The 24,394-nt window shown below is 37.1% G+C and overlaps 1 protein-coding gene across 4 annotated transcripts in view; it reads left to right on the top strand.

Moving 5' to 3' along the window:
• TDRD5 (tudor domain containing 5) overlaps window positions 1-24,394 on the top strand; it is a 107,833-nt gene that overhangs the window by 54,729 nt on the left and 28,710 nt on the right. For all 4 annotated transcript variants that reach the window (XM_086693109.1, XM_086693112.1, XM_086693110.1 and 1 more), the window contains 6 exons: window positions 168-321; window positions 9,403-9,611; window positions 13,861-14,081; window positions 19,193-19,405; window positions 19,941-20,007; window positions 24,160-24,360. In XM_086693109.1, the coding sequence (XP_086549235.1) occupies window positions 168-321; window positions 9,403-9,611; window positions 13,861-14,081; window positions 19,193-19,405; window positions 19,941-20,007; window positions 24,160-24,360 (1,065 nt within the window). The remainder of the gene's footprint in view (window positions 1-167; window positions 322-9,402; window positions 9,612-13,860; window positions 14,082-19,192; window positions 19,406-19,940; window positions 20,008-24,159; window positions 24,361-24,394) is intronic.

Here is a 24,394-nt window from a genome sequence, read left to right as displayed (position 1 = left end):
CTGTGAGATCATGACCTGAGCCGAAGTCGGATGCTCAACTGACTGAGCCACCCAGGTGCCCCTGACTAAACCAAAATTAAGACATTGTTTTAATTTGTGTATGTATCTGTATATATTGTATTCCATTTATCTAATGTTTTATGTGATTTTTGTTTCTTTTGTGACAGATAATCTTTAAAGAGCAACTTTCACCAAAAAAATTGGGCTTCTTAAATGTGACAGAACTCGTTGGAGCTCTTAGTGACATTCTGCGTGTTGAGTTCAGGGAAGGAGAACAAGACTTACTGGTGTTTGATGCTGATATGAAGCCACTCCCACCTGGTGAGTTGAATCACAATATGATGCAAACCTGATTTTTTCTTTTTAAATTGAAGTATAGTTAACATCCATTTATATTAGTTTCAGGGGTACAACATAGTGTTTTGACAATTTCATACGTTTTGCTGTGCTCACCATGATGAGTGTAGTTACCATCTGTCACTATACAATATTATCACAATATTATTGGCTATATTCCCTATGCTGTATATTTCATTTCTGTGACTTATTTATTTTATAACTGGAGGTTTGTACCTCTTAATACCCATCACCCGTTTTGCTCCTCCCCTGTTATCCTCCCCTCTGGCAACTACCAGTTCTCTGTATTTATGATTCTGTTTCCATTTTTGTTTGTTTTGGTGTTTAGATTCCACATATAAATGAAATCATGCAGTATTTGTCTTTCTCTGACTTGTTTTACTTAGCCTAATATCCTCTAGGTTCATCCCTGTTGTCACAAATGGCAAGATTTCGTTCTTTTTATAGCTGAGTAATATTCCATTGTATATATACTACATCTTTATCCATTCATCTATCGATGGACACTTAGGTTGCTTACATAACTTGGCAACTGTAAATAATACTGCAGTAAAGATAGGGTTGCATATGTCTTTTAAAAAAAATTTTTTTTTAACATTTATGCATCTTGGAGAGACAGAGACAGAGCATGAACGGGGGGAGGGGCAGAGAGAGAGGGAGGCACAGAATCCAAAGCAGGCTTCAGGCTCTGAGCTGTCAGCACAGAGCCTGATATGGGGCTCGAACTCACAAACCGTGAGATCATGACTTGAGCCGAAGTCGGAGGCTCAACTGACTGAGCCACCCAGGTGCCCCGCATATATCTTTTTTAATTAGTGTTTTCATTTTTTTGGGGGGGGGGGCAAATAACCCAGTAGTGGAATACTGGATCATATGTTATTTTTATTTTTCATTTTTTTAAGGTAACTTTACAGTGTTTTTCACAGTGGTTGCACCAATTTACATTCCCACCAACAGTGCACAAGGGTTCTCTCTTCTCCACATCCTTGCCAACACTTGTCTATTTCTTGTCTTGATATTAGCCATTCTGAAAGGCATAAGGTGATTTCTTACTGTGGTTTTGGTTTTGCATTTCTCTGATGATTACTGACGGTCAACATCTTTTTATGTGTCTGTTGGCTACCTGTATGTTGCCTTTGGAAAAATGTCTATTAAGATCTTCTGCCCATTTTTTTTGGATTCTGTGTTTTCTTGGTATTGGATTGTAGAAGTTCTCTATGTATTTTGGGTATGAATCCCTTATTGGATATATCATTTGCAAATGTATTCTCCCATCCTGGAGATTGCCTTATCGTTTTGCTGATGGTTTCCTTTGTTGTGCAAAAGGTTTTTAGTTTGATGTAGTCCCAGTATTTTATTTGTGCTTTTGTTTCCCTTGTCTGAGAAAACATATTCATAAATACATTGCTAAGGCTGATGTCCAAGAGATTACTGCATATGTTTTCTTTGAGGAGCTTTATGGCTTCAGGTCTCATATTTAGGTGTTTAATCTGTCTTGAGTTTATTTTTGTGTTTGGTATAAGTGGTCCATTTTCATTCTTTTGCACGAAGAGACTGTCTTTTCCCCATTGTATATTGTTACCTCCTATGTCATAGATTAATTGACCATGTAAGCATGGGTTTATTTCTAGGCTCTCTCTTCTATTGCTCTGTGTGTCTGTTTTTGTGCCAGTACCATACTCTTGATTACCATAGCTTTGTGGTATGTCTTGAAATCTGGGATTGTGATACCTCTGGGTTTGTTCTTTTTCAAGATTGCTTTGGCTATTTAGAGTCTTTTGTAGTCCTGCATAAATTTTAGAATTGTTTGTTTAGTTCTGTGAAAAGTCCTATTGGTATTTTGATGAGAATTGGATTGAATTTGTAGATTGCTTTGGGTAGTATGGATGTTTTAACAATATTGGTTCTTCTAATTCATGAGGATGGTATATCTTTTCATTTGTGTCATCTTCATTTTCTTTCATCAGTGTTTTATAGTTTTCACAGTACAGAACTTTCACTTGGTTAAATTTATTCCAAGGTATTCTGTTCTTTTTGGTGTAGTTGTAAATGGGACCATTTTCTTAATTTGTTTCAGCTTACTTCATTATGGTATAGAAATGCAACAGATTTCTGTATATTAATTTTGTATCCTGCAACTTTACTGAATTCATTTTTTCTAATAGATTTTTGGTGGAGTTTTAAAGGTGTCGTATATATAGTATCATGTCATCTGTGAGTAGAGACAGTTATATTTCTTCATAATCAATTTGGATGCCTTTTTCTTTTCTGATTGCTGTAGCTGGGACTTCCAGTACTATGTTAAATAAAAATGACAAGAGTAGACATTCTTCTTTTGTTCCTGAGAGGAAATCTTTCAGTTTTTCACCATTGATTTTGATGTTAGCTGTGGGTTTGTCATATATGGCCTTTATTATATTGAATTATGTCCCTCTATATACACTTTGTTGAGAATTTATCATGAACAGATGTCAGATTTTGTCAAATGCTTTTTCTGCATCTGTTGAGATGACCATATGGTTTTTATCTCTTCATTTTGTTAATGTGATATATAAAGTTGATTGATTTGTGGATATTGAAACACTCTTCCGTTCCTGGAGTAAATCCCACCACTTGATTGTGGTGAATGATCCTTTTAATATATTGTTGAATTTGGTTTGCTAATATTTTGTTGAGGATTTTTGCATTGTATGTTCATCAGGGATATTAACCTGTAGTTTTCTCACTCTCCCCCCCCCCCCCCACACTTTCTTTCTGTCTTTCTGTCTTCTTTGTAATGTCTTTGGTTTTGGTTTCAGAGCAATGCTTGCTCATTGAATGAATATGGAAGCTCTCCTTCGTCTTTTATTTTTGGCACGGTTCGAAAGAGTGGCTGTTAATTATTTAAATGTTTGATAGACTTCACCTGTGAAGCCATCCAGTCCTGGATTTTCATTTGTTGGGAGTTTTTTGATTACCTATTCAATTCTGTTACTAATAATTGGTCTGTTGATATATTTAGTTAATTCGTCCATTTCTTCTAATGGTCCATTGGTTGTCCAATTTGTTGGTATATAATTTTTTTGTAGTGTTCTCTTATAATCCTTTGTATTTCTGTGATGTTGGTTGTTTTGTGTTTCATTCTGATGTTATTTGTTTGAGACCTCTTTTTTTTCCCTTGGTGAATCTGGCTAAAGATTTATCAATTTTGTTTCTCTTTTCAAAGAACCAGCTCTTGGTTTCATTATTATTTTTTTTAATGTTTATTTATTTTTGAGACAGAGACAGAGCATGAACGGGGAGGGTCAGAGAGAGAGGGAGACACAGAATCTGAAACACGCTCCAGGCTCTGAGCTGTCAGCACAGAGCCCGACGCGGGGCTTGAACTCACAAACCGTGAGATCATGACCTGAGCCAAAGTCAGAGACTTAACCGACTGAGCCACCCAGGCCCCCCTTGCTTTCATTATTCATCTACTCTGTTACTTTTTAGTCTCCATTTCATTTATTTCTGTTCTCATCTTCATTATTTCCTTCCTCTTACTAACTTTGGGCGTTGTTTATTCTTTTCCTAGTTCCTTAAGATGTAAGAATAATTGTTTACTTGAAATTTTTCTTGTTTCTTGAGATAGGGCCGTATCCCTATAAACTTCCCTCTTAAAGCTGCTTTTGCTACATCCCAAAGATTTTGGACCATTATATTTTCATTTTCTTTAAAAAAAAAAAAAATTTTTTTTTAACGTTTATTCATTTTTGAGACAGAGAGACAGAGCATGAATGGGGAAAGGTCAGAGAGAGAGGGAGACACAGAATCTGAAACAGGCTCCAGGCTCTGAGCTGTCAGCACAGAACCCGACGTGGGGCTCGAACTCACGGACCGCGAGATCCTGACCTGAGCTGAAGTCGGACGCCCAACTGACTGAGCCACTCAGGCGCCCCATTATATTTTCATTTTCATTTGTCTTTGTTTTTTTTTATTTCCTATTTAATTACTTCATTGATTTTTTTGGTTAATAGCATGTTGTTTGGCCTCCATGTTTTGGTGTTTTTTGCAGTCTTGCTTGTAGTTGATTTCCAGTTTCATACTGTTGTGTTTGGAAAAGATGCTTTATATGATTTCAGTTTTCTTAAATTTATTGAGTCTTGTTGTGTGGCTTAACGTGATATAGAGAAGGAAAAAACTTGAAAAGAATGTATATTCTGTTTTTGGATGGAATGTTCTGTATATATTAAGTCTATCTGGTTTAATGTGTTGTTCAAAGCCATTGCTTCCTTATTGATTTTGTGTTTGAATGATCTGATCATTGATGTAAGTGAGCTGATAAAGTCCCCTACTATTACTGTGTTAATATCAGTTTCTCCCTTTGTGTCTTTTCATAGTTGCTTATTTAGGTGCTCCTGTGTTGGGTGTGTAGATACTTACAGTGGCTCTGTTTTCTTGTTGGATTGATCTTTTTAACATTATACACTGCCCTTATTTGTTCATTACAGTCTTTATTTTAAAGTCCATTTTATCTGATGTATTGCTACACTGGCTTTAAAATTTTTTTTTTTTTTTTTTGCTTCCATTTGCATGGTATAAGTTTTTCCAGGTCTTCACTTTCAGTCTGCATGTCTTTAGGCTTGGAGTGAGTCTCTTATGGGCAGCTATAGATGTCTTTTTTTTTTTTTTTTTTTTTAATCCATTCAGTCACCCTTGTCTTTTGGAGCAGTTAGTGCATTTAAAGTAATTATTGGTTAAGTATGTACTTACTGCCATTTTGTTTTTGTTTTCTGGTTGTTTTTATAGTTTTCTGTTTTTCTTCTCTATCTCTCCTTGTGATGACCTCCTTCAGTGTTATGCTTGGATTCCTTTCTCCTTATTTTTTGTGTATCTGGTAGAGGTTTTTGTTTAGTGATTACCATGAGGCTCATATATAACATCCTGTGTATGTAGCAGTCTATTTTATATTTTTAGTTGATGGTAAGTTTGAACACATTCTAAAAATAGACATTTTTGTTTTGTGTATATCATATTTCGTATCTTTTTATTTCATGAGGCCCTTAACTAATTTTTTAGATAACATCGATTTTACTACTTCTGTCTTTTAACCTTCATACTAGTTTTATAAGAGATTGATTTACTACTCTCTGTTTGCTTTTACTTGTGAACTTTTTTCTTTTTATAATTTTCTTCTAATTATGGTCTTTTCCTTTCCACTTAAAGAAGTCTCTTGAACATTGCTTCTAAGTCTGTTTTGGTGATGATGAACTTTTGTTTGCTGGGAAACTAGTTCTTATTAAATTCTGAATGATAACCTTGCTGGGCAGAATATTCTTTGTTACTGTTTTTTTTTTCCCTTTCATCAGTTTGAATATACCATGCCATTCCCATCAGAGCTGATACTCGTATGGGGTTTCCCTTGTACATGACTTGTTGCTTTTCTTTTGCTACTTTTTAGATTTTATCTTTAATTTTTGACATTTTAACTAATGTGGACCTCTTTGCGTCCTTGTTTGGGGTTCTCTGTGATTCCTGGACTTGGATGTCTGTTTTCTTCTCCAGGTCAAGGAAGTTTTCAGCTATTATTTTTTCAAGTTATTTTTCTGTGCGCCTGTGTGTGTGCTGTCTCTCTCTGTCTCTCTCTCTCTGTCTCTCTGTCTCTCTCTTTGGGACCCCTATAATATGAATGTTAGAATGCTGGATATTGTCCAAGAGATCTCTTAAACTTATCTGAGTTCTCTTAAACTTATCCTCATTTGAAAAAACATTTTTCTGTTTAGTGTGGGTGCTTTCTATTACTGTTTTCCATATCACTGATCCATTCTTCTGCATCCTCTGATATGCTGTTGATTCCCTCTAGAGTATTTTGCATTTCATTTACTGTATTCTTCAGCTCTGATTGGCTCTTTTTTATATTATCTGTTTGTTGAGGTTTCACTGAGCTTATGCACTCTTCTCTGAAGTCAGGTGAGCATCTTTATGATCATTATCTTGAATTTCTAAGATAGTTTGCTTATCTCCATTTTGTTGAGTTCTTTTTTGAGGTTTTGTCTTGTTCTTTGATTTGAAGTATGTTATTCTGTCTCATTTTATTTGATGCTCTGTGTTTTCCTATGAATTAGGTGGAGCAACTACTTCTCCTAGACTTGAAGGAATTGCCTTATGCGGAACATCCTCTATGTAGACTGTGTGCGTGTGGCAGCTTTGGCTGGCTGGCTTAATCTTTAGCAGGTACAGGCTGGGTGTCCCATGGCACTTTGTGCTGGGACTACCCTGGTGGTATGGCTGGAGCTGAAGCAGGTACACACCAGGGGATCCTGGTGCTCTTCATACAGGGGGTATTCTGGAGGGACAGTTGGAGCTGAAATGAGTGTGGGTTGGGAGTTCCCAGAGTGCTCTGCATAGTGGGTGCCCCGGTGAGTTGTCTGTAGCTGAAGTGGGTATGGGCCTGGAGTATGCTGGGAGATGCTAACCTGTTTTTTAATTGTCTTTGTAAGGACAAGGAAAATAAAGCATGATTATGTAATATTCTTTATTGTAAGCATATGAACCAGACAGATTACACATTAGCCTTGAAAACATTTTGTATATGATGACCTTTCTGGTGATACTTATTGTAATAAGGCTAATCGGTATTATTAATAAAGACCATCTATCTGACTTTTTAAAATATACTTTCTTCATTATCCAGATTTTTCTATAACTTTGAAGAAACCAGTTTTCTGAAACAGTGATCTGATGGGGAAGTGCTAGATCAGCGGTTGTTAACTCTGGCTGTGTATCAGAAAGCTTTTAAGAAATACAAGGACATTTTTGATAAATGGGTGTGCATTGGAACCTAGCACATATATTTGTTTTTTAAACAAACTTTTTCAAACCTAAAACTAAAAATTATCTTAGGTTTACAGAAAAGTTGCAAAGGTATTATAGATTCTCTTGTGCCTTTCATCCATCTAATATTAACATCTTACATTAATTACTATGATACATTTATGAAAACTAAGAAATTAATTCTGATATATTATTATTAGCTAAACTGTAGATTTTATTTAGGTTTTACCAGCTTTCTCATAATTGTTCTTTTTCTGTTTCTGGATCTACTTCAGGATACCACACTGCATTTAAGGCACTTGATTTTTGTTTTTTTTTGGGTTTTTCTTTTGAAATTTTTATTGAGAGTATTGTAGGCTTATATACCGTTAAAAACTAATACAGGGAGGTTCCGTGTATTCTTTATTTTGTTCCCTCAGTGGTAACATGTTGCCAAATTATAGTAGTGTAAGGTACAGTTGACTCTTAAATAACATGGGTTTGAGTTGCATAGGTCCACTTATACGTGGATTTTTTATGGTAAAATCAGTATAATATTGTAAATGTAATTTCTCTTCCTTATGATTTTCTTAACATTTTCTTTTCTCTGGCTTACTTTATTCTAAGAATGGGCATTGAGGAGGGCACCTGTTGGGATGAGCACTGGGTGTTGTATGGAAACCAATTTGAAAATAAATTTCATATTAAAAAAATAAACTGTAATGGAGGGAAAAAAGAATATAGTATATAATACATACATAAAATATATGTTAATCAACTATTTATATTATCAGTAAGGCTTCTGGTCAGCAGTAGGCTCTAGTAGTTAAATTTTGGGGGAATCAAAAGTTATATGCGATTTTTGACTGCATTGGGGGTTGATGCCCCTACATGCTGCAGTGTTCAGGGTCAACTGTCCTTGTATTTTTATAAGCTTCTAAAAGTGGTTTTGATGGATCGCAACTTTTTTCCAGAATATCAATGTATCTTTGATATAAACATACCCACTTTGTTGATTTTTCTTATTAAAATAACATGAGTTATAAATAATGTGTAAATAACTCATGTTATTTTAATAAGTTGAAAGTGAATATTTCCCATCATTTTACTTGCCTGAAAAAATCTGTTAGAATTTTTATTGGTCTTTGAGATTTTTTTCAATGAATATGTAAGCATACGTAGATTTTTAAAAAAATTATAAAAGCAATATTTGTTTTTTTTTTTTTTTTTTTTTCAACGTTTATTTATTTTTGGGACAGAGAGAGACAGAGCATGAACGGGGGAGGGGCAGAGAGAGAGGGAGACACAGAATCGGAAACAGGCTCCAGGCTCCGAGCCATCAGCCCAGAGCCCGATGCGGGGCTCGAACTCACGGACCGCGAGATCGTGACCTGGCTGAAGTCGGACGCTTAACCGACTGCGCCACCCAGGCGCCCCTATAAAAGCAATATTTGTTTAAAAATTCCAGTAAGGTAGATTGGTAACTAGTAATTATTTTAATAGGTCTTTTTCTGGACCTCTTGTATAATACCATAGTTATTTATTACATGTAGAATTTTCTTGCATAAGATAGTGTTCTGTATATATAGAAGTTCTTTTTATACTTCGTATGTTATGGATGTTTTTCCATATCAGCATATGTAAGTTTATTTCATCCTTTTTAACTACATATAATTCTTTTATGTGACTGTATTATAATTGATTTAGTCTCCTGTTGACAGACATATAGAGTGTATTTATTTTTTGTCATTATAAAAGATACAGTGATAAACATTCTTGTACCTCCATCTTTGTGCACTTACTAGTTTTTCTGTAGGAGCCACTATGGTTTTAGGTCTATCTGGGTCTGTTTTAAGGTGTCAGTCTCTTAAAATCATCATACACATGTAAAGTTGAACACAATATGTGATTGATTTGGTAATCCCCTAAAAATTAAGGCATTATATTATGGGATATTCAGTAGTCACATTAATACATTAAGTAACTATGCATATTCACTGCGAGCAGGAAGTAAATTGAAATGAGGATACTGAAAAACAAAACCTTTAACCAAAGTTCAAGAAACTTGCCCTTTCCCTGCCAATGTAAGTAATTTAAGATTTGTTCCCATCTAGAACTTCATTTCGTTTCTCCATATTGAAAGGTCTATAAAGTTAGGTTCGTATCTCTCATTTGTCATTATTTGCCCAGTGCCTGGGCCATAGAATGTGCTTTGTAACAGTTAGACAAATTACTATAATGGCTATCCACAGGCTACTCTGTTGATTTTTTCAGATGAACCCATTTCATCAGTCAAAAATTCATGTTTAGTTCAATCAGATAAGAAAATAGAAGTCAAAGCTTGTGTCTCCAGTCCCCCTAGAAATTCACTGTCTACTGCTGCTATCAAGGAGACTGCCTGGGATTGTCTTCCTAAAAACCCTAAAGAGCCAGAAAAGAAGATTTGCAAAAAGCCTAATCTGGTGGTAAAGCCTTTACAGCTGGTGAGTAGGTGTAAAGACTTTGTACACTGGAGATCAGCATTATGGAAAGTAACTAAATGAATATTTCTTTTTTTAATGTTTTATTTATTTTTGAGAAAGAGAGAAAGTGGGGGAGGGGCAGAAAGAGAGGACAGAGGATCTGAAGTGGGCTCTGTGCTGACAGCAAAGAGCCTAATGGGCTCAAACTCACTAACCATGAGATCATGACCTGAGCTGAAGTTAGACACTTAAGTGACTGAGCCACACAGGCACCCCTAAATGAGTATTTCCTTACATCAAAATTCTATTCAGGAAAATCTTGTCTCAAGATGCATGATTTTTTAGAAGAGAGCAGAGTTTTGGTCTGAAATCACCTTATACGGCATTTATTCTTGTTCTAGATCTTTTGTATAACTAACTTTCAACTCTCATTTTAAACTTTTCAGATGGGTTTGAAGATTTGCCAGTTTTCTCAGGATGATAAAGCCAATGGTCTGTCCACGTTTTTGAAAATGTGGGCTGGAAAAGGAGGGAAGATTTGAGGAGCTTTGTTTTAGCTATATGTCTCAATAATTGCTGCAAATTGCCCCTGCTCGTGTACTCAATTATAGGGTGTATTTTTTATTTTTCATTACGTTTCCACACACAATTTTCCTTTTTTGTGTTCTCATCTTCTGTTATTTATTTTGTTGTTATTAAGGAATTAATTGCTTACACTTCTTCTATCGTCTGTAACTGGCTTCTTTCATGGAAGGAAAACATTTTGTTTCAAGAGACTGCTACATATTTTATAGAGGGTGAGAGAAAAGTCTAAAGGAAAATAATAGATTTTAGAATGAAAATGTTTGAGAAACCCTATTTAAAACAATTTTGGGGGGGGGATGCAAGCTGGTGCAGCCACCTTGGAAAACAGTATGAAGGGTCCTCAAAAAACTGAAAATAGAACTACCCTATGACCCAGCAATTGCCCTACTAGGTATTTATCCAAGGGATACAGATATGCTGTTTCGAAGGGACACATGCACCCCAATGTTTACAGCAGCACTATCAACAATAGCCAAAGCATGGAAAGAGCCCAAGTGTCCATCGATGGATGAGTGGATAAAGAAGACATGGTGTGTGTGTGTGTGTGTGTGTGTGTGTGTATACACACACACACACACACACACACACACACACACACACACACACAATGGAGTATTACTCGGCAATCAAAAACAATGAGATCTTGCCATTTGCAACTACGTGGATGGAACTGGAGGATGTTATGCCAAGTGAAATTAGTCAGAGAAAGACAAAAATCTTATGACTTCACTCATATGAGGACTTTAAGAGACAAAACAGATGAACATAAGGGAAGGGAAACAATATAAAACAGGGAGGGGGACAAAGCAGAAGAGACTCATAAGTATGGAGAACAAACTGAGGGTTACTGGAGGGGTTGTGGGAGGGGGGGATGGGCTAATTGGTAAGGGGCACTAAGGAATCTACTCCTGAAATCATTGTTGCACTATATGCTAACTGATTTGGATGTCAATTTTAAAAAATAAAATTAAAAAATATAAAAATAATTTTTTTTTTAAGTTTTTGAGAGAAAGTGCAGGTGAGCATGTGAATGGGGGAGGATCAGAGAGAGCAGGGGAGGGAGAATCCCAAGCAGCTTCCACACTCAGGTCTGAGCCCAATGTGGGCCTCCATCCCACAGCTGTGAGATCATGACCGGAGCCGAAATGAAGACTTGGACACTCAACCTCCTGAGCCACCCAGGTGCCCTGAGAAACTATTGTTGATTGGAAGATTAGTGTGAAATTTAAAGTTACCTTTGTTGGTAGGGTTGGGTAGGAAGACTGTCTTCGTTTAGCCTGAATATTTAAAGTACCATATTTTCAATTTTGAATGGGGCAGTTGTATAACATACTTTTGACTCTTAATTTCATAAGGCAGTTTTCATATATTAATGTAGGTAAGGATCACCTAGGGAATTTTTTTTAATTTAATTTTTTAAAGTTTTTTTTTTTTTTTTCAACGTTTATTTATTTTTGGGACAGAGAGAGACAGAGCATGAACGGGAGAGGGTCAGAGAGAGAGGGAGACTCAGAATCGGAAACAGGCTCCAGGCTCTGAGCCATCAGCCCAGAGCCTGACGCGGGGCTCGAACTCACGGACCGCGAGATGGTGACCTGGCTGAAGTCGGACGCTTAACCGACTGCGCCACCCAGGCGCCCCATAATTTAATTTTTTAAATTTACATCCAAGTTAGTTAGCATGTAGTGCAACAATGATTTCAGGGGTAGATTCTTTAATGCCCCTTACCCATTTTGCCCATCCCCTCTCCCATAATCCCTCCAGTAACCCTCTGTTCTCTTTATTTAAGAGTCTCTTATGTTTGTCCCCTCCATGTTTTTATATTATTTTTGCTTCCCTTCCCTTGTGTTCATCTGTTCTGTGTCTTAAAGTCCTCATATGAGTAAAGTCATATGGTATTTGTCTTTCTCTGACTAATTTCACTTAGCATAATAACCTCTAGTTCCATCCACATATTGTAAATGGCAAGATTTAATTCTTTTTGGTTGCTGAGTAGTACTCTGTGTGTGTGTGTGTGTGTGTGTGTGTGTGTGTGTGTGTATACCACATCTTCTTTATCCATTCATTCATCGGTGGACATTTGGGCTCTTTCCATAATTTGGCTATTGTTGATAGTGCTGCTACAAACATTGGGGTGCATGTGTCCCTTTGAAACAGCATACCTGTATCCTTGGATAAATACCTAGTAGGGCAATTGCTGGGTCGTAGGATAGTTCTAGTTTTAATTTTTTGAAGAACCTCCAAACTGTTTTCCAGAGTGGCTGCACCAGTTTGTATTCGCACCAGCAGTGCAGAAGAGATCCTTTCTCCACAACTTCTCCAACATCTGTTGTTGCCTGAGTTGTTAATGTTAGCCATTCTGACTGGTGTAAGGTCTCATTGTGGTTTTGATTTGTATTTCCCTGATGATGAGTGATGTGGAGCATTTTTTCATGTGTCAGTTGGCCATCTGGATGTCTTCTTTGGGGAAGTGTCTATTCAGGTCTTCTGCCCATTTCTTCACTTGATTATTTGTTTTCTTGGGTGTTGAGTTTGATAAGTTCTTTATAGATTTTGGATACTAACCCTTTATCTGATGTGTTGTTTGCAAGTATCTTCTCCTGTTCTGTAGGTTGCCTTTTAGTTTTGCTGATTGTTTCCTTCGCTGTGCAGAAGCTTTTTATTTTGATGAGGTCCCAATTGTTCATTTATTGCTTTTGTTTCCCTTGCCTCTGGAGACGTGTTGAGTAAGAAGTTGCTGTGGCCAAGAACAAAGAGGTTTTTGCCTGCTTTCTCCTCAAGGATTTTGATGGCTTCCTGCCTTACATTTTGGTCTTTCATCCATTTTGAGTTTATTTTCGTGCATGGTGTAAGAAAGTGGTCCAGGTTCATTCTTCTGCATATCGCTGTCCAGTTTTCCCAGCACCACTTGCTGAAGAGACTGTCTTTATTCCATTGGATATTCTTTCTCCTTTGTCAAAGATTAGTTGGCCATATGTTTGTGGATCCATTTTTGGGTTCCCTGTTCTGTTCCATTGATCTGAGTGTCTGTTTTTGTGCCAATACCATACTGTTTTGATGATAGGGAATTTTGTGTTTTTAAGTTTTGAGATAGCACTAGCTGGGGAGAGGGACAGAGGGAGAGAGAGAGAAATCTCAGGCAGGCTCCATGCTCAATATGAGACTCAATGTCATGAACCATGAGATATGACCTGGGCCGAAATCTGGGGTCAGACACTCAACTGACTGAGCCACCCAGTACCCTCTAGGGAATTTTTTTTTTTTAATTTTTTTTTTAACGTTTATTTATTTTTGAGACAGAGAGAGACAGAGCATGAATGGGGGAGGGTCAGAGAGAGGGAGACATAGAATCTGAAACAGGCTCCAGGCTTTGAGCTGTCAGCACAGAGCCCGACGCGGGGCTCGAACTCACGGACCACGAGATCGTGACCTGAGCCGAAGTCGGCTGCTTAACCGACTGAGCCACCCAGGCGCCCCTCTAGGGAATTTTTTTAATACATAATTATGGGTCCCACTTCTAGGTATTCTGAATTAGTAAGTCTGGAATAAGCCTAAGAAGCTTTGTTTTTATAATTTCCCAGGTGATTCTGATAAAGATGACTCGTGAAATATACTTAGGGAAATGTCATCATAGAGTTTGAAATTTCACCCAAAGATTTCTTTTATTTCTTTTTTTAACTTGTAGCAAGTGGAAGTTGATAAGTCACAGCTCAGCCTGGCAATTGCAAACCATGATATCCCACCAGATGCTGTACGGGACAAGAAATTATGCAGACTGCCACCATTAGATACCAGTACCCTTGTGGGGGTCTTTGTGGAGTATATCATCTCTCCTAGTCAATTCTACATCCGAATCTATAGCAGGGATTCATCAGAGTTACTTGAAGACATGATGATTGAAATGCGGTAGGAATCTGTTGTTTTCAATGTATTTTTCATGTATCTCATTCTAAATGAGTACTTGTCAGCATTTTGGTTTTAGAGCTTTTAGCAGTTAAGGACTTGAGAGCTTTTGTTTACTGATATTTATCTTAGAAATTAAAACTGCAGCATGTAAGAAAATTTTGTTTAAAAAAACAGTAAGTCCATTTGTGTGGATATAAATAACATATTTCTATGAACAGTAACTACTTTCTGGAAATTAGAATAGTGACATTATTTTACATTTTTGCTGATCTCTTTATTATCTGTCTTAATAGGGGAAAGTTTGATTTTAATGTCTGCTTTCATCTTTAATGTCTTGAGCTTCGTTGTTTTGATTGTAGTGTATGAAAACATCTGGTCACACAGATACATAGTTGTGAAGAGGAGTATTTTCTTTCTTTTGCCAAAAAAACCTATTTTTATTTTAGAGAGCATGTGAGTGGGGGTGAAGGGCAGAGGGGGAGAGAGAGAATCTTGAGCAGGCTCCATGCTCAGCATGGAGCCTCATGTGGGATTTAATCCCATAACCCTGGGATCATGACCCGAGCCAAAATGAAAAGTTGGATGCTCAACCGACTGAGCCACCCAGGCACCCCTCTTTTCAAATTTTTATTTTAATTTTAGTTAGTTAAACATACAGTGTAATATTGGTTTCAGGAGTAGAATTCACTGATTCATCACTTACATACAACACCCAGTGCTCATCACAAGTGCCCTCCTTAATACCCATCCTCCATCTAGCCAATCCCCCACCCATTTCCCTCCATTAACCCTCAGTTTGTTCTCTGTATTCAAGAGTCTCTTGTGGTTTCTCTGTTTTTCTCCCTTCCCATGTGATCATCTGTTTCTTAAATTCCATATATGAGTGAAATCATATGGTGTTTGTCTTTCTGTGACTGTCTTATTTTGTTTAGTGTAATACATTTTTGCTCCATCCACATTATTGAAAATGGCAAGATTTCATTCTTTTTGTGGATGAATGATATTCCATTGCATATATATACCACATCTTCTTTATCCATTCATCAGTCAGTGGACATTTGGGCTCCCTCCATAGTTTGGCTATTGTTAATAATGCTGCTATAAACGTCAGAGTGCATGTACTTCCTTGAATCTGTATTTTTGTATCCTTTGGGTAAATACCTAGTAGTGCAAGTTCTGGATCATAAGGTAGTTCTATTTTTAACTTTCTGAGGAACCTCCATACTGTTTTCCAAAGTGGCTGCACCAGTTTGCATTCCCACCTACACTGCAAGACGGTTCCCCTTTGTCCTCATGGGAAAAGGAGTATTTTAGTAGCCTTTTTAGAAATTTGTGAATAATCTTTGATATTTAAGGAAATTTGTGAACATTCCAAAACTTGACAAGTGGTAGTTTCTTAAAGATTGGTTGCAATGTGGAATTTGAACTTTTCATACGCTGCTGTTAAAATTCATTGGTCTTCCTTTGTACTTTGAACAGATTCAGGTTTGGTTATGCTGTTTCAGGTTCCAGTGCAAAATTAAAATGCAAGTCTCCAAGTTGTAAAATTATTAAGTATTTCAAGACAGCAATAGCAGAACATTAAAGCAAGCATAAGGCACTCAGTGTAACCAGCCCTGAAAACATCTTTTACCTTCATGTATAATTTCAAAACATCATGCATTGGAAAATACTGGTTCACTGAGTTATGTAGGTCTTCCAAATCTTGACACATTTCATCACATAGTATAAAAAATCACATTCTTTAATATCACCACTGATCTCATCAGAGAAGTATTACGTATTAGGAAGCTGTCAAACTCGTGGTGGATGCAACATTTCCAGAATCTAAATTTTCACTCGAAAGTCTTGAATTTTAACATTGATGACAAATACTGTCAGTGTTTTTCTTGAAGTGACGGGCTCACTTCATTTTTGAGAAAATGTGCATCAGATACTCAAGTCTGAATAAACATAGTTTGATAGTAGTCATTTCAAGCAAAAATGATGTTCCATGAAAAAAAATGTATAGTTCCTCTTCCAAGTAAAAATGTTCCACAAAAACAGCTAGTTCAGTTCTCAGATGCATAATTGCTTTTCTTAAGACAACTTGAGCAGTGTTTTATGTGTCTATTACTTCCTTTTTTGTCACATAGAATATTGAAAAGATGGTCACTGAGTGGTTGAGATTTAATATACTTAATTTTTATTGGTTTATGAAGGACATTCTTACGTGACATTGGCCTCTTTTTTTTTCTTCTTCTTTGTCTTTTATTGTGAGTGCATGGCGGTGACAAGTGACTGCTAGTAAAGTTTGGTGACACTGCCTTGATTTGGCTAAGGCACCTTGCTTTTACACCTTCATTACAAATGTTAATGCAGTGAAAAGGGCAAATAACTATTTTCATAGTAACACTAAAATATTAAATTAGTCTTGACCTTATGGACTTGTTAAAAGGGCATCAAGGTCCTGGGGGTTTGTGAACTGCACTTGGAGAACGACTACTCTAGTTAATCTCTTTTATCTGCCGAAATATCATGTCCTTTCTTAGTAAAACACCCTGTAAAATGTGTACATTTGCAGTCACTTTAGATTTATTCATGAACAACAGTGTCTGATTTTTACATTGATGTCGTATATAAGAATAATGTATTTATTTATCCAAGAGCATTCCATCTTTTAATCTAATTTTACTGCATTATCAACTCCTCTCACCCAAGAACACCTGGTATAATGTAAGTCACATAATAAACACTTAGTAAAAATATTATATATTCCATTCCAGTATGCCTGTAAGGTTTAGTACATGTTTTAAAGCACACGTACTGGCTCTATGGCCTTGAAGTTACTTTTAACTCTGGGCCTAGTCTGCTTATCTCCAAAGTAGGGATAGTACTCATACCTGCCTCACAGAGTTGGGAAGATTCAAGCACTTAGAATGGAGTCTAGCTCACCTGTTGGCTGCTATTGTTACTAATACCACATCTGCTGTGTGCTTGGGATTTGGGCATGAGCAGTATGAGGAGAAGACAGACATGGTCTTTGCCTTTGTGAACACCACGATTATCTGGGGATACAGAGAGCGGATAAGTGGGGTACTGCATGAGGCAGTAATTCTGCCTGTTGAAGGTGGGAAAAAGCTTCACAAAAGGAGATATTTGAACTAGGCTTAAAAAACAAGAATTTTCCAGTCAAAAAGGTGTGAGTGGGTATGTGTGGATCCAATCGCTGGCACCAAGGCTACTGTTGACAACAGAGTAGCGTGGTGTTCTGGGAGCAACAAATAGGGAAGTGAAGCACCATTGCATGAGGTTGGGTGACGGTGACTGAATGTGAAACTGGAATACTGGGGAAGAGCTGGAGTATGGACACCATGGGCGGGAATTCTGACTTATTCTGTAGACAGTGTGGAGCCTCTGAAGGTTTAAGAAGGTAGGGGCATCAACAGGTTTGTATTTTAGCAAGATAACTCTCGTTGCAGTGTGGAAGACGGGTGAGTGAACAGGAGAGCATCCATTAATATGCTAGTCTTGGTAAGAGAGTGAGAGTTGAAAGAAATTGGAAAAAATTTGGGGAAGTAGTTGTCAGGTCTTGGTGACAAGAATGGGTTTGAGAAGGATGAGGGAGAAAAGGAGAATATGAAACCTGTGTTGACTTTAGAGATTGAGTAGCTTTGAGCCGGGGCTAGAAGTTTACACCTGGTGCATCTAAGGTGACCATGGAGTAGTGAATTGACAATGTTGAGTGGACAGTAATAGTTAGGATTAGGTTTAGCCACTGCTACAGAGACATAACTTAGCCTAAGACACAGTAGCTTAAAAAAGATAAAAATTTATTTCTTCTTCCCATAGTAGTCCATATGTAAGCAGTAAAGGTGGATAAGGTAGCTCCCTGGTGTTAGGGACACAAGTGTTTTCTGTCTTGCTGTCCCAGACAGTGTGTTGCCCCATCTACATGGTCCAGCATGTAGCTCGCCATCACATCCATGAGATCCTCATTTCAGCCAGTGGGAAGGAGAATGAGAAGAAGGTAGGTGGTTGGAGATGTGCCGTTTTCTTTGAAAGACATGAGCTCGAATTTCTATACTTTTACTTTTTTTAATTGTGGTAAAATACACATAAAATTTACCATCCTAATCATGCACACTTTTTCTCACATCTCATTGCTCAGGACTTAGTATTCACATCTAGATGCTAAGGAGTCTGGGAAGTCTGAATGGCTATATACTCAGTTAAAATTCGGGATTCTATTAGGAGAATGAAAATTGGGGAACAACTAGCATCTTCTCTGTATAGCTGGAAATAAAGTTTTAAAGTTCCGAAGTGATTCAGAGTTTAAAGATCAAGATGGAGAATCATCGTTTTATTTGTAGTGGTATAAAGATATGAAAATGGATGAGATGGTGTACAGAAAGAATAGTAATAGTTAATGGGTACTTAACTGTATTTGGACTCTGTGCTTAGCATTCATCTATTTTGCTAAGGTTTTATTGTCCTCTCCATGCTCAACAAGTAAACTGAAGCACAGAAAGATAAAGTCACACAGCTAGTAAATGATGGAGTCACGATTTGAGCTCATGTGACTGGGTTCAAAGCCTGAGCTCTTATTATTTTATACTTCCTAAATGTAAGATCCCAGAGAACCTAAACTTTAAAGGCAATTAGAGAGCCACTATAAGAATAATTATTGACAGAGAAGAAGTAGGAGAAAATAGTGTCTTGGAAACTAAGTAGGATAGAGTTTGAAAGAGGATAGGATCAGGGTCATGTTGCAGAGAAAGAAGTATATCGGAAGCTGGCGAGACAGGCTATTAGATTTGGGAATTAAGGGGCCATTGGTGTCTTAAAAATGTCTATTTTAGGAAGTGCTGACGAATAAAGTTGGATTGCATTTTGTTCAGAGAATATGAGATAAAATGAGTGTATAACTTTCCATGTGAAGAAGTTTATTGATGAAGAGAAGGGATTTGGAAAAGAAAGAGGAAAATAAAATTAGTTGGTATTAATAAGCATTAACCAATCAGAAAAAGGAGGATTTTTTTTTCCTTGCTTTTTGCCAAGACTTTCTTGGTCTTGATGCATCAAATGATATTTTCTCCCTCTTTGAAATTCCGTTTTATGGAATTCTACAGGCGCTGCTATTCCAATCAGCTGGTTTCTGATCGATATGCCATGCCGGAGTATTTTATCCAGCCGGGACATCTCTGTTGTGTCAGGATTTCTGAGGATAAGTGGTGGTATCGGGTCATTATCCATCAAGTCCTCGGGAAACAGGAAGTTGAAGTATTCTACCCAGACTTTGGAAATATTGGAACTGTTCAGAAGTCCTCCCTAAGGTTTCTCAAGTGAGTTAACAAATATGGTTAAATTATTACTAAGTTTTGAATCATAATGCTCATAATGCTAAAGCTGCATGGGGTTAAGATTGCTCTTTTCTCTTGCCTTCCTTTCTTCCATCCCTCTTTTTTTTTTTTTTTTTTTTAGTGCAAATGAACTTGGCATATGGTCCCTTAGTTTCACATTGGGATTATAATCTCTTAGGTCTTCTTTCACATGACTGAATCTGAATGGACCATGAAACTCTAAAAAACAATCTCTTATTAAGAAAATGATTCTTGGGGTGATGCTAAGAATTGCATTTATATAGCATGAAGGTTGGTCTGTTCCTACCTATATTTTAATTGCATGGGTTTCAAGGACTATGATGTTTAAAATTTTTATTACTTAGAATGCTTTAAAGTGTAAGGCATTAATTTAAAGATGCATGAGTAAATAGTCTGAAGTGCTGTAAACAGCTAAAATCAAGAGTGGATTAGAGATTCCATAAAATGCAGTTTTAAAACATGATGGAATATTGGGGTTTGTGATCATCTCTTGCAGGTGCTGCTACACAAAGCTCCCGGCTCAGGCCATTCCTTGTTCCTTGGCTTGGGTGAGACCAGTACAGGTATGCTTGTTCCCATTTAATCAGCAAACATTTGGTGCTGAGAACAGTCTGAGGATCTCAGGATACAAAAAACCTGGAATGGGCCCTAAAAGAAATCATTGTAGATAGTCTGGAAGATGGACATGGAGCCAGAAGTCAGTCCTGTGCTGTGTCACATTCGCTGTAGGGATATTTAATAGTGTGTGCCAGGGGTGCCTGGGTGGCTCAGTCGCTTAAGTGTCCAGCTTCGGCTTAGGTCATGATCTAGCAGTTTGTGAGTTTGAGCCTCACGTTGGGCTCAGCTCGGAGCCTGGAGCCTGCTTCAGATTCTGTCTCCTCCTCTGTCTGCCCCTCCCATGCTCATGCTCTGTCTTTGTCTGTCAATAATAAATAAACGTTAAAAAAAAAAAAAAAAAGCATGTGCCAGATGTGCAAAGAGAGGACTGTGCTTACATCTCTGTTGAGTCTGGTCAGGGATGACCCTGTGGTAGAGTGGAACTTTGAAGGAAGAGTAGGACTATTACTGGACACAAAAGGAAGAACATTCCAGACAATGGGAAATGTAACATAAAACATCTCGAACTTGAGAAATGTTAAGTGGCTCTGCCTCTGTGGCGGCACGTGAGCTGGAGTTGATGGACGGCAAGCTATGCCAGAGAAATAGGGCCCTGTGGTGGGGATCCGTATCCATGTTCAGGAGTCTACGCGTTGTCCTGTAGATATGGGGGAGCAACTGAAGGGCGTACCTCAGGAACTGCTGTACTCAGTTATGTGGGGTTTTTTTTGAAGAATTCTCTAGTAATGTAGTTGCGCGAGATGAGTGGGATGAAGCAGGAGGCGTCTTCATCCACAGAGATACATTTGTTTACGTAATTAAGATTATCGTGCACCTGACTTTGTGTTTTTCCCTCAGAACTCTTAAATACATGTGGCATACACACTTATTACACCACATTTGTTTACCTTATCATTTGCTTACATGTACATGCATTATTCCTTAAAACTTTTTTTTTATCTGGAAAACGCAGTAAAAGGAAAGAAAAAGAAGAAAACATGACCTGTTATTCTACCATTCAGACACATTCAGTTTAGAAATTTGATGTGTGTTCCTTTCAATTTAGTTTATTGGATATTGGGGGGGTCAGGGTTTTTGTAGGGTTTCCAGGGTTACATAAAATAGTAATCATATTCTTCACTCAGCATTATTATAGCATAAATTTATGTGTTGCCATAGTTCTCAATTTTCATAGATTCACAGTAATCTCTTAGGTAAGTGTCTATCATAGGTTAACTGTCCCTTTATTGTTAGACATTCAATCTGTTTTGATGTTATTGTGAATAATGTATGCAGTTATGATTTTTGTGCAAGTCAGTATTCAGGATTGTTTTTCTAGGGTGCATGTTAGCCTTGACCAGGCTTCTCTTTATTACTACCAGGAAGCTCAGGGCTAAATTTGTGACCCACTTGTAGGTAGTGGTCATTATTCTCATATTATTCAGATGGCTTCCATTTTTGTTTCTCTTTTTGTTTTCTTATTTCCTTCTTGAAATTCTTCTGACCTTAGGGCTTTTGCCAGTTCTGATCATTGGAATAGCTTGTTCAAAGAACTCTCATGGGTGGTTCCTTTTTGTCATTCAGATTTAAGCCCAGATGTTATTTCCCCAAGAAGGACTTCCTTGACCATGGTGCCAATTGAAAGTACACATTTCCACTTCGTTGTCACTTTATCTTTATAATACCGTCGGGTATGATCTTAATTATTTGTTCATATACACAGGGTAAGTTCCTGAGATGGGGGGCATTGTCTCTTTACCACTGTACCTCTGATGCTTAGATGAATGGTTGTTTTATGGTAGGTGCTTAATAAATGTTTATAACTAAGTGAATGACTCTCACTGTATTTCTGCATCTTTTTCCTGGTTTCAAAAATAGTAAATGCATTTGGTAATGGCAGAGTAGCAATAGAGTAGCATGGTGGGATGACTACTCCCATAGACAAAATCCAAAGCAGGCAGAGAAGCAGAAATCTATCCTTGGAGGTCAAGCTGCAGTAGGTAAGATCAGGAAATTTTCAGCTTCTATCCTGGGGTCACTCCCCAGTCCATAGCCTTGCTGGCTTGAAGAGTTAGAAGACATCATTTGGGACTGGCTGAAGCTGAGAGTTAAGGGAGAAATGCTTGAAGGGAGGGAGCCACAGAATGGGTATTCCAAAATCAGTGCATGCAATCTGCCCAAATCCTTAGTTGATTACTAAACTCTGCTGGTGCTAGGAGAACCTAGTGGCCCTGGTGAAAAATCACTGGCTTACCTATTCTTTCTTTTTCTCACCCTGCATGCATCATTTGGAAGTTTTTAAATAATTCCATTAAGTAACACACTATATTATTTTAGGGATTCCTCTAGGACATAAACACATCTGTATGTAAAGATGCAAGAACATTAGAACACTTTCTTCTTTAACCTCCTCTGCTGATCTGTTTTTGTTGTATAATTATTGTTATTGTTTTTAACCCCTCAACAAATTGACCACATAAAATAACGTGCATTTAGATTTAGTCATGTATTTCTCAGTTTCTTGGCTCTTTGTTCTCACCACTCAAACCCTACGGGAACATTTTGCTTGTATTTAAACTGTATCCTTTAAGATTTCATTTTGTGAGGGTTTGCTGATGGCAAACTTAGTTATGTGTACCTGGAAACATAACTTTGCACTTAATTTTGGAAGATACATTCACTAGGTGTAGAATTTTAGGTTGGCAGGTAATACATTTAGTGAATTGAAGATCTCATCACAGTGGCTTCTGGTCTCCCTTACCTTATTGGAGAGGTCAGTAGTCGGTCTGATGGATGTTCCTTTGAAGGCAGTGTCCTTTTTGTCTGTAGCTCTTTGTAACATTTCCTGTTGGTTGCTTGTAGTTTCAGTGTTAGTATCTTTGTGTGTGAATTTATTCTTATTTATCCTACTTTGTGGTTCATTGAATTCCATTTTATCCGTGCTTTGTTACTTTTTATTAACTCTGGCAAATTCCCAGCCATTATCTCTTCAGTTATTTATTGTCTTTCCCATTATTCATATTTATATTCCATCTGTCTCTGTTTTTACGTCTGTTTTTCCAGGACCACAATTGAATGTATGTTAAACTTTCTCAATTTATCTTCTGTATTTTTTAACCTCTCTTCTGTATTTTACATATTTCTGTCTTTCCATGTTGCATTCTGGGTATTTTTTTCCCAAATTATCTTCCACTTTACTGATTTACTCTTTAATTCTACCAAATCTGCTACTGAATCAACCTATTGGGCTTTAAGTTTTGGTTATTGTGTTGTTACTTTCTAAAAGTTCTCTTTGACCTGTAATTTTGCTAGATAAATTTTTATAGATTGCTGATACTTGCAAAAGCTTTCAAATCTTTTTTGTTTTTGCTTGAAGTGTAGTAAGTCTAGTTGTTTATAATTGTCTGGGAAATCAAATATCTAAAGTTTTTGAAGGTTTATGTTGTTCCTCCTTGTTCTTACTTGTGATTTGTTGTTTCTTTGTGTGCCTTTTATCTTTGCCTGCATACTTTTCATTGTCTTTGAAAAATTATTTGTAAGAATGTTTGAATAATATGGGCTGAGACTGCCTACCTCTAGAGAGATCTGCATTGTTCCTACCAGGTGTCTGGAATCACCTTAATTTAGATGAACAACTTGAGGATTTGTGTACTGTCCAGGTGATGTGAAAATTGAACTGCAAATCCATGTGAAGGCTAGTTTATTTCTTTTCCTTTTTAAGGTAAAATAGTTCCCACTTTCCCTTTAATTTTGTCCTGATAATAATGTTACTCTTGATAGTTCTTGGATACTTTTGGACATATTTTAAAAATACTTTAGAGATTTCAGTTGTTTCTCTGGGAGAGTTAGTCCAGTAATTTAACCATTTCTGAAAACGGAAGTTTTTCCCCACATAAATGATAAAAGATTTTCTACAGTCACATTTTTCATAATTTTTCCTTTTTTCTTACTTTTCTCATTCCCAATCATAACTATCCTGAAGTGTGTTATTCTAGTACTGTTACGGTTTTGTTTTTCAACTAAAATCTCTAGTTCATTAGGAATTTATTTTTGTGTATGGTTACTATAATTCATGTTTGAATTTATCATCTAAATCTCATGTCTTGATTCTATTTCAGGAACACTGGACGTCCAGAGCTATTTTGCAGTTCCAGAAGTTGTGTGGTTTGAAGCCATTAGTGGGGGTAGTGGATGAATATGTAGATGGAATCCTTAACATTTTTCTCTGTGATACATCCTCAAATGAAGACATCTACTTCCATCATGTCTTGAGAACAGAGGGCCATGCTATTGTATGCCGAGAAAACGTCCCTTCTAAGGTGGATCAGTCGGGATGTATTGTGTGATAGATTT

This window comes from Puma concolor, chromosome E4 (assembly GCF_028749965.1).
Source record: "Puma concolor isolate L17-30 chromosome E4, mPumCon1.1.hap2, whole genome shotgun sequence".
Taxonomy (NCBI): domain Eukaryota; kingdom Metazoa; phylum Chordata; class Mammalia; order Carnivora; family Felidae; genus Puma; species Puma concolor.
The sequence above is the reverse complement of the archived record's forward strand: the minus strand, read 5'-3'. Positions and strand labels throughout refer to the sequence as shown.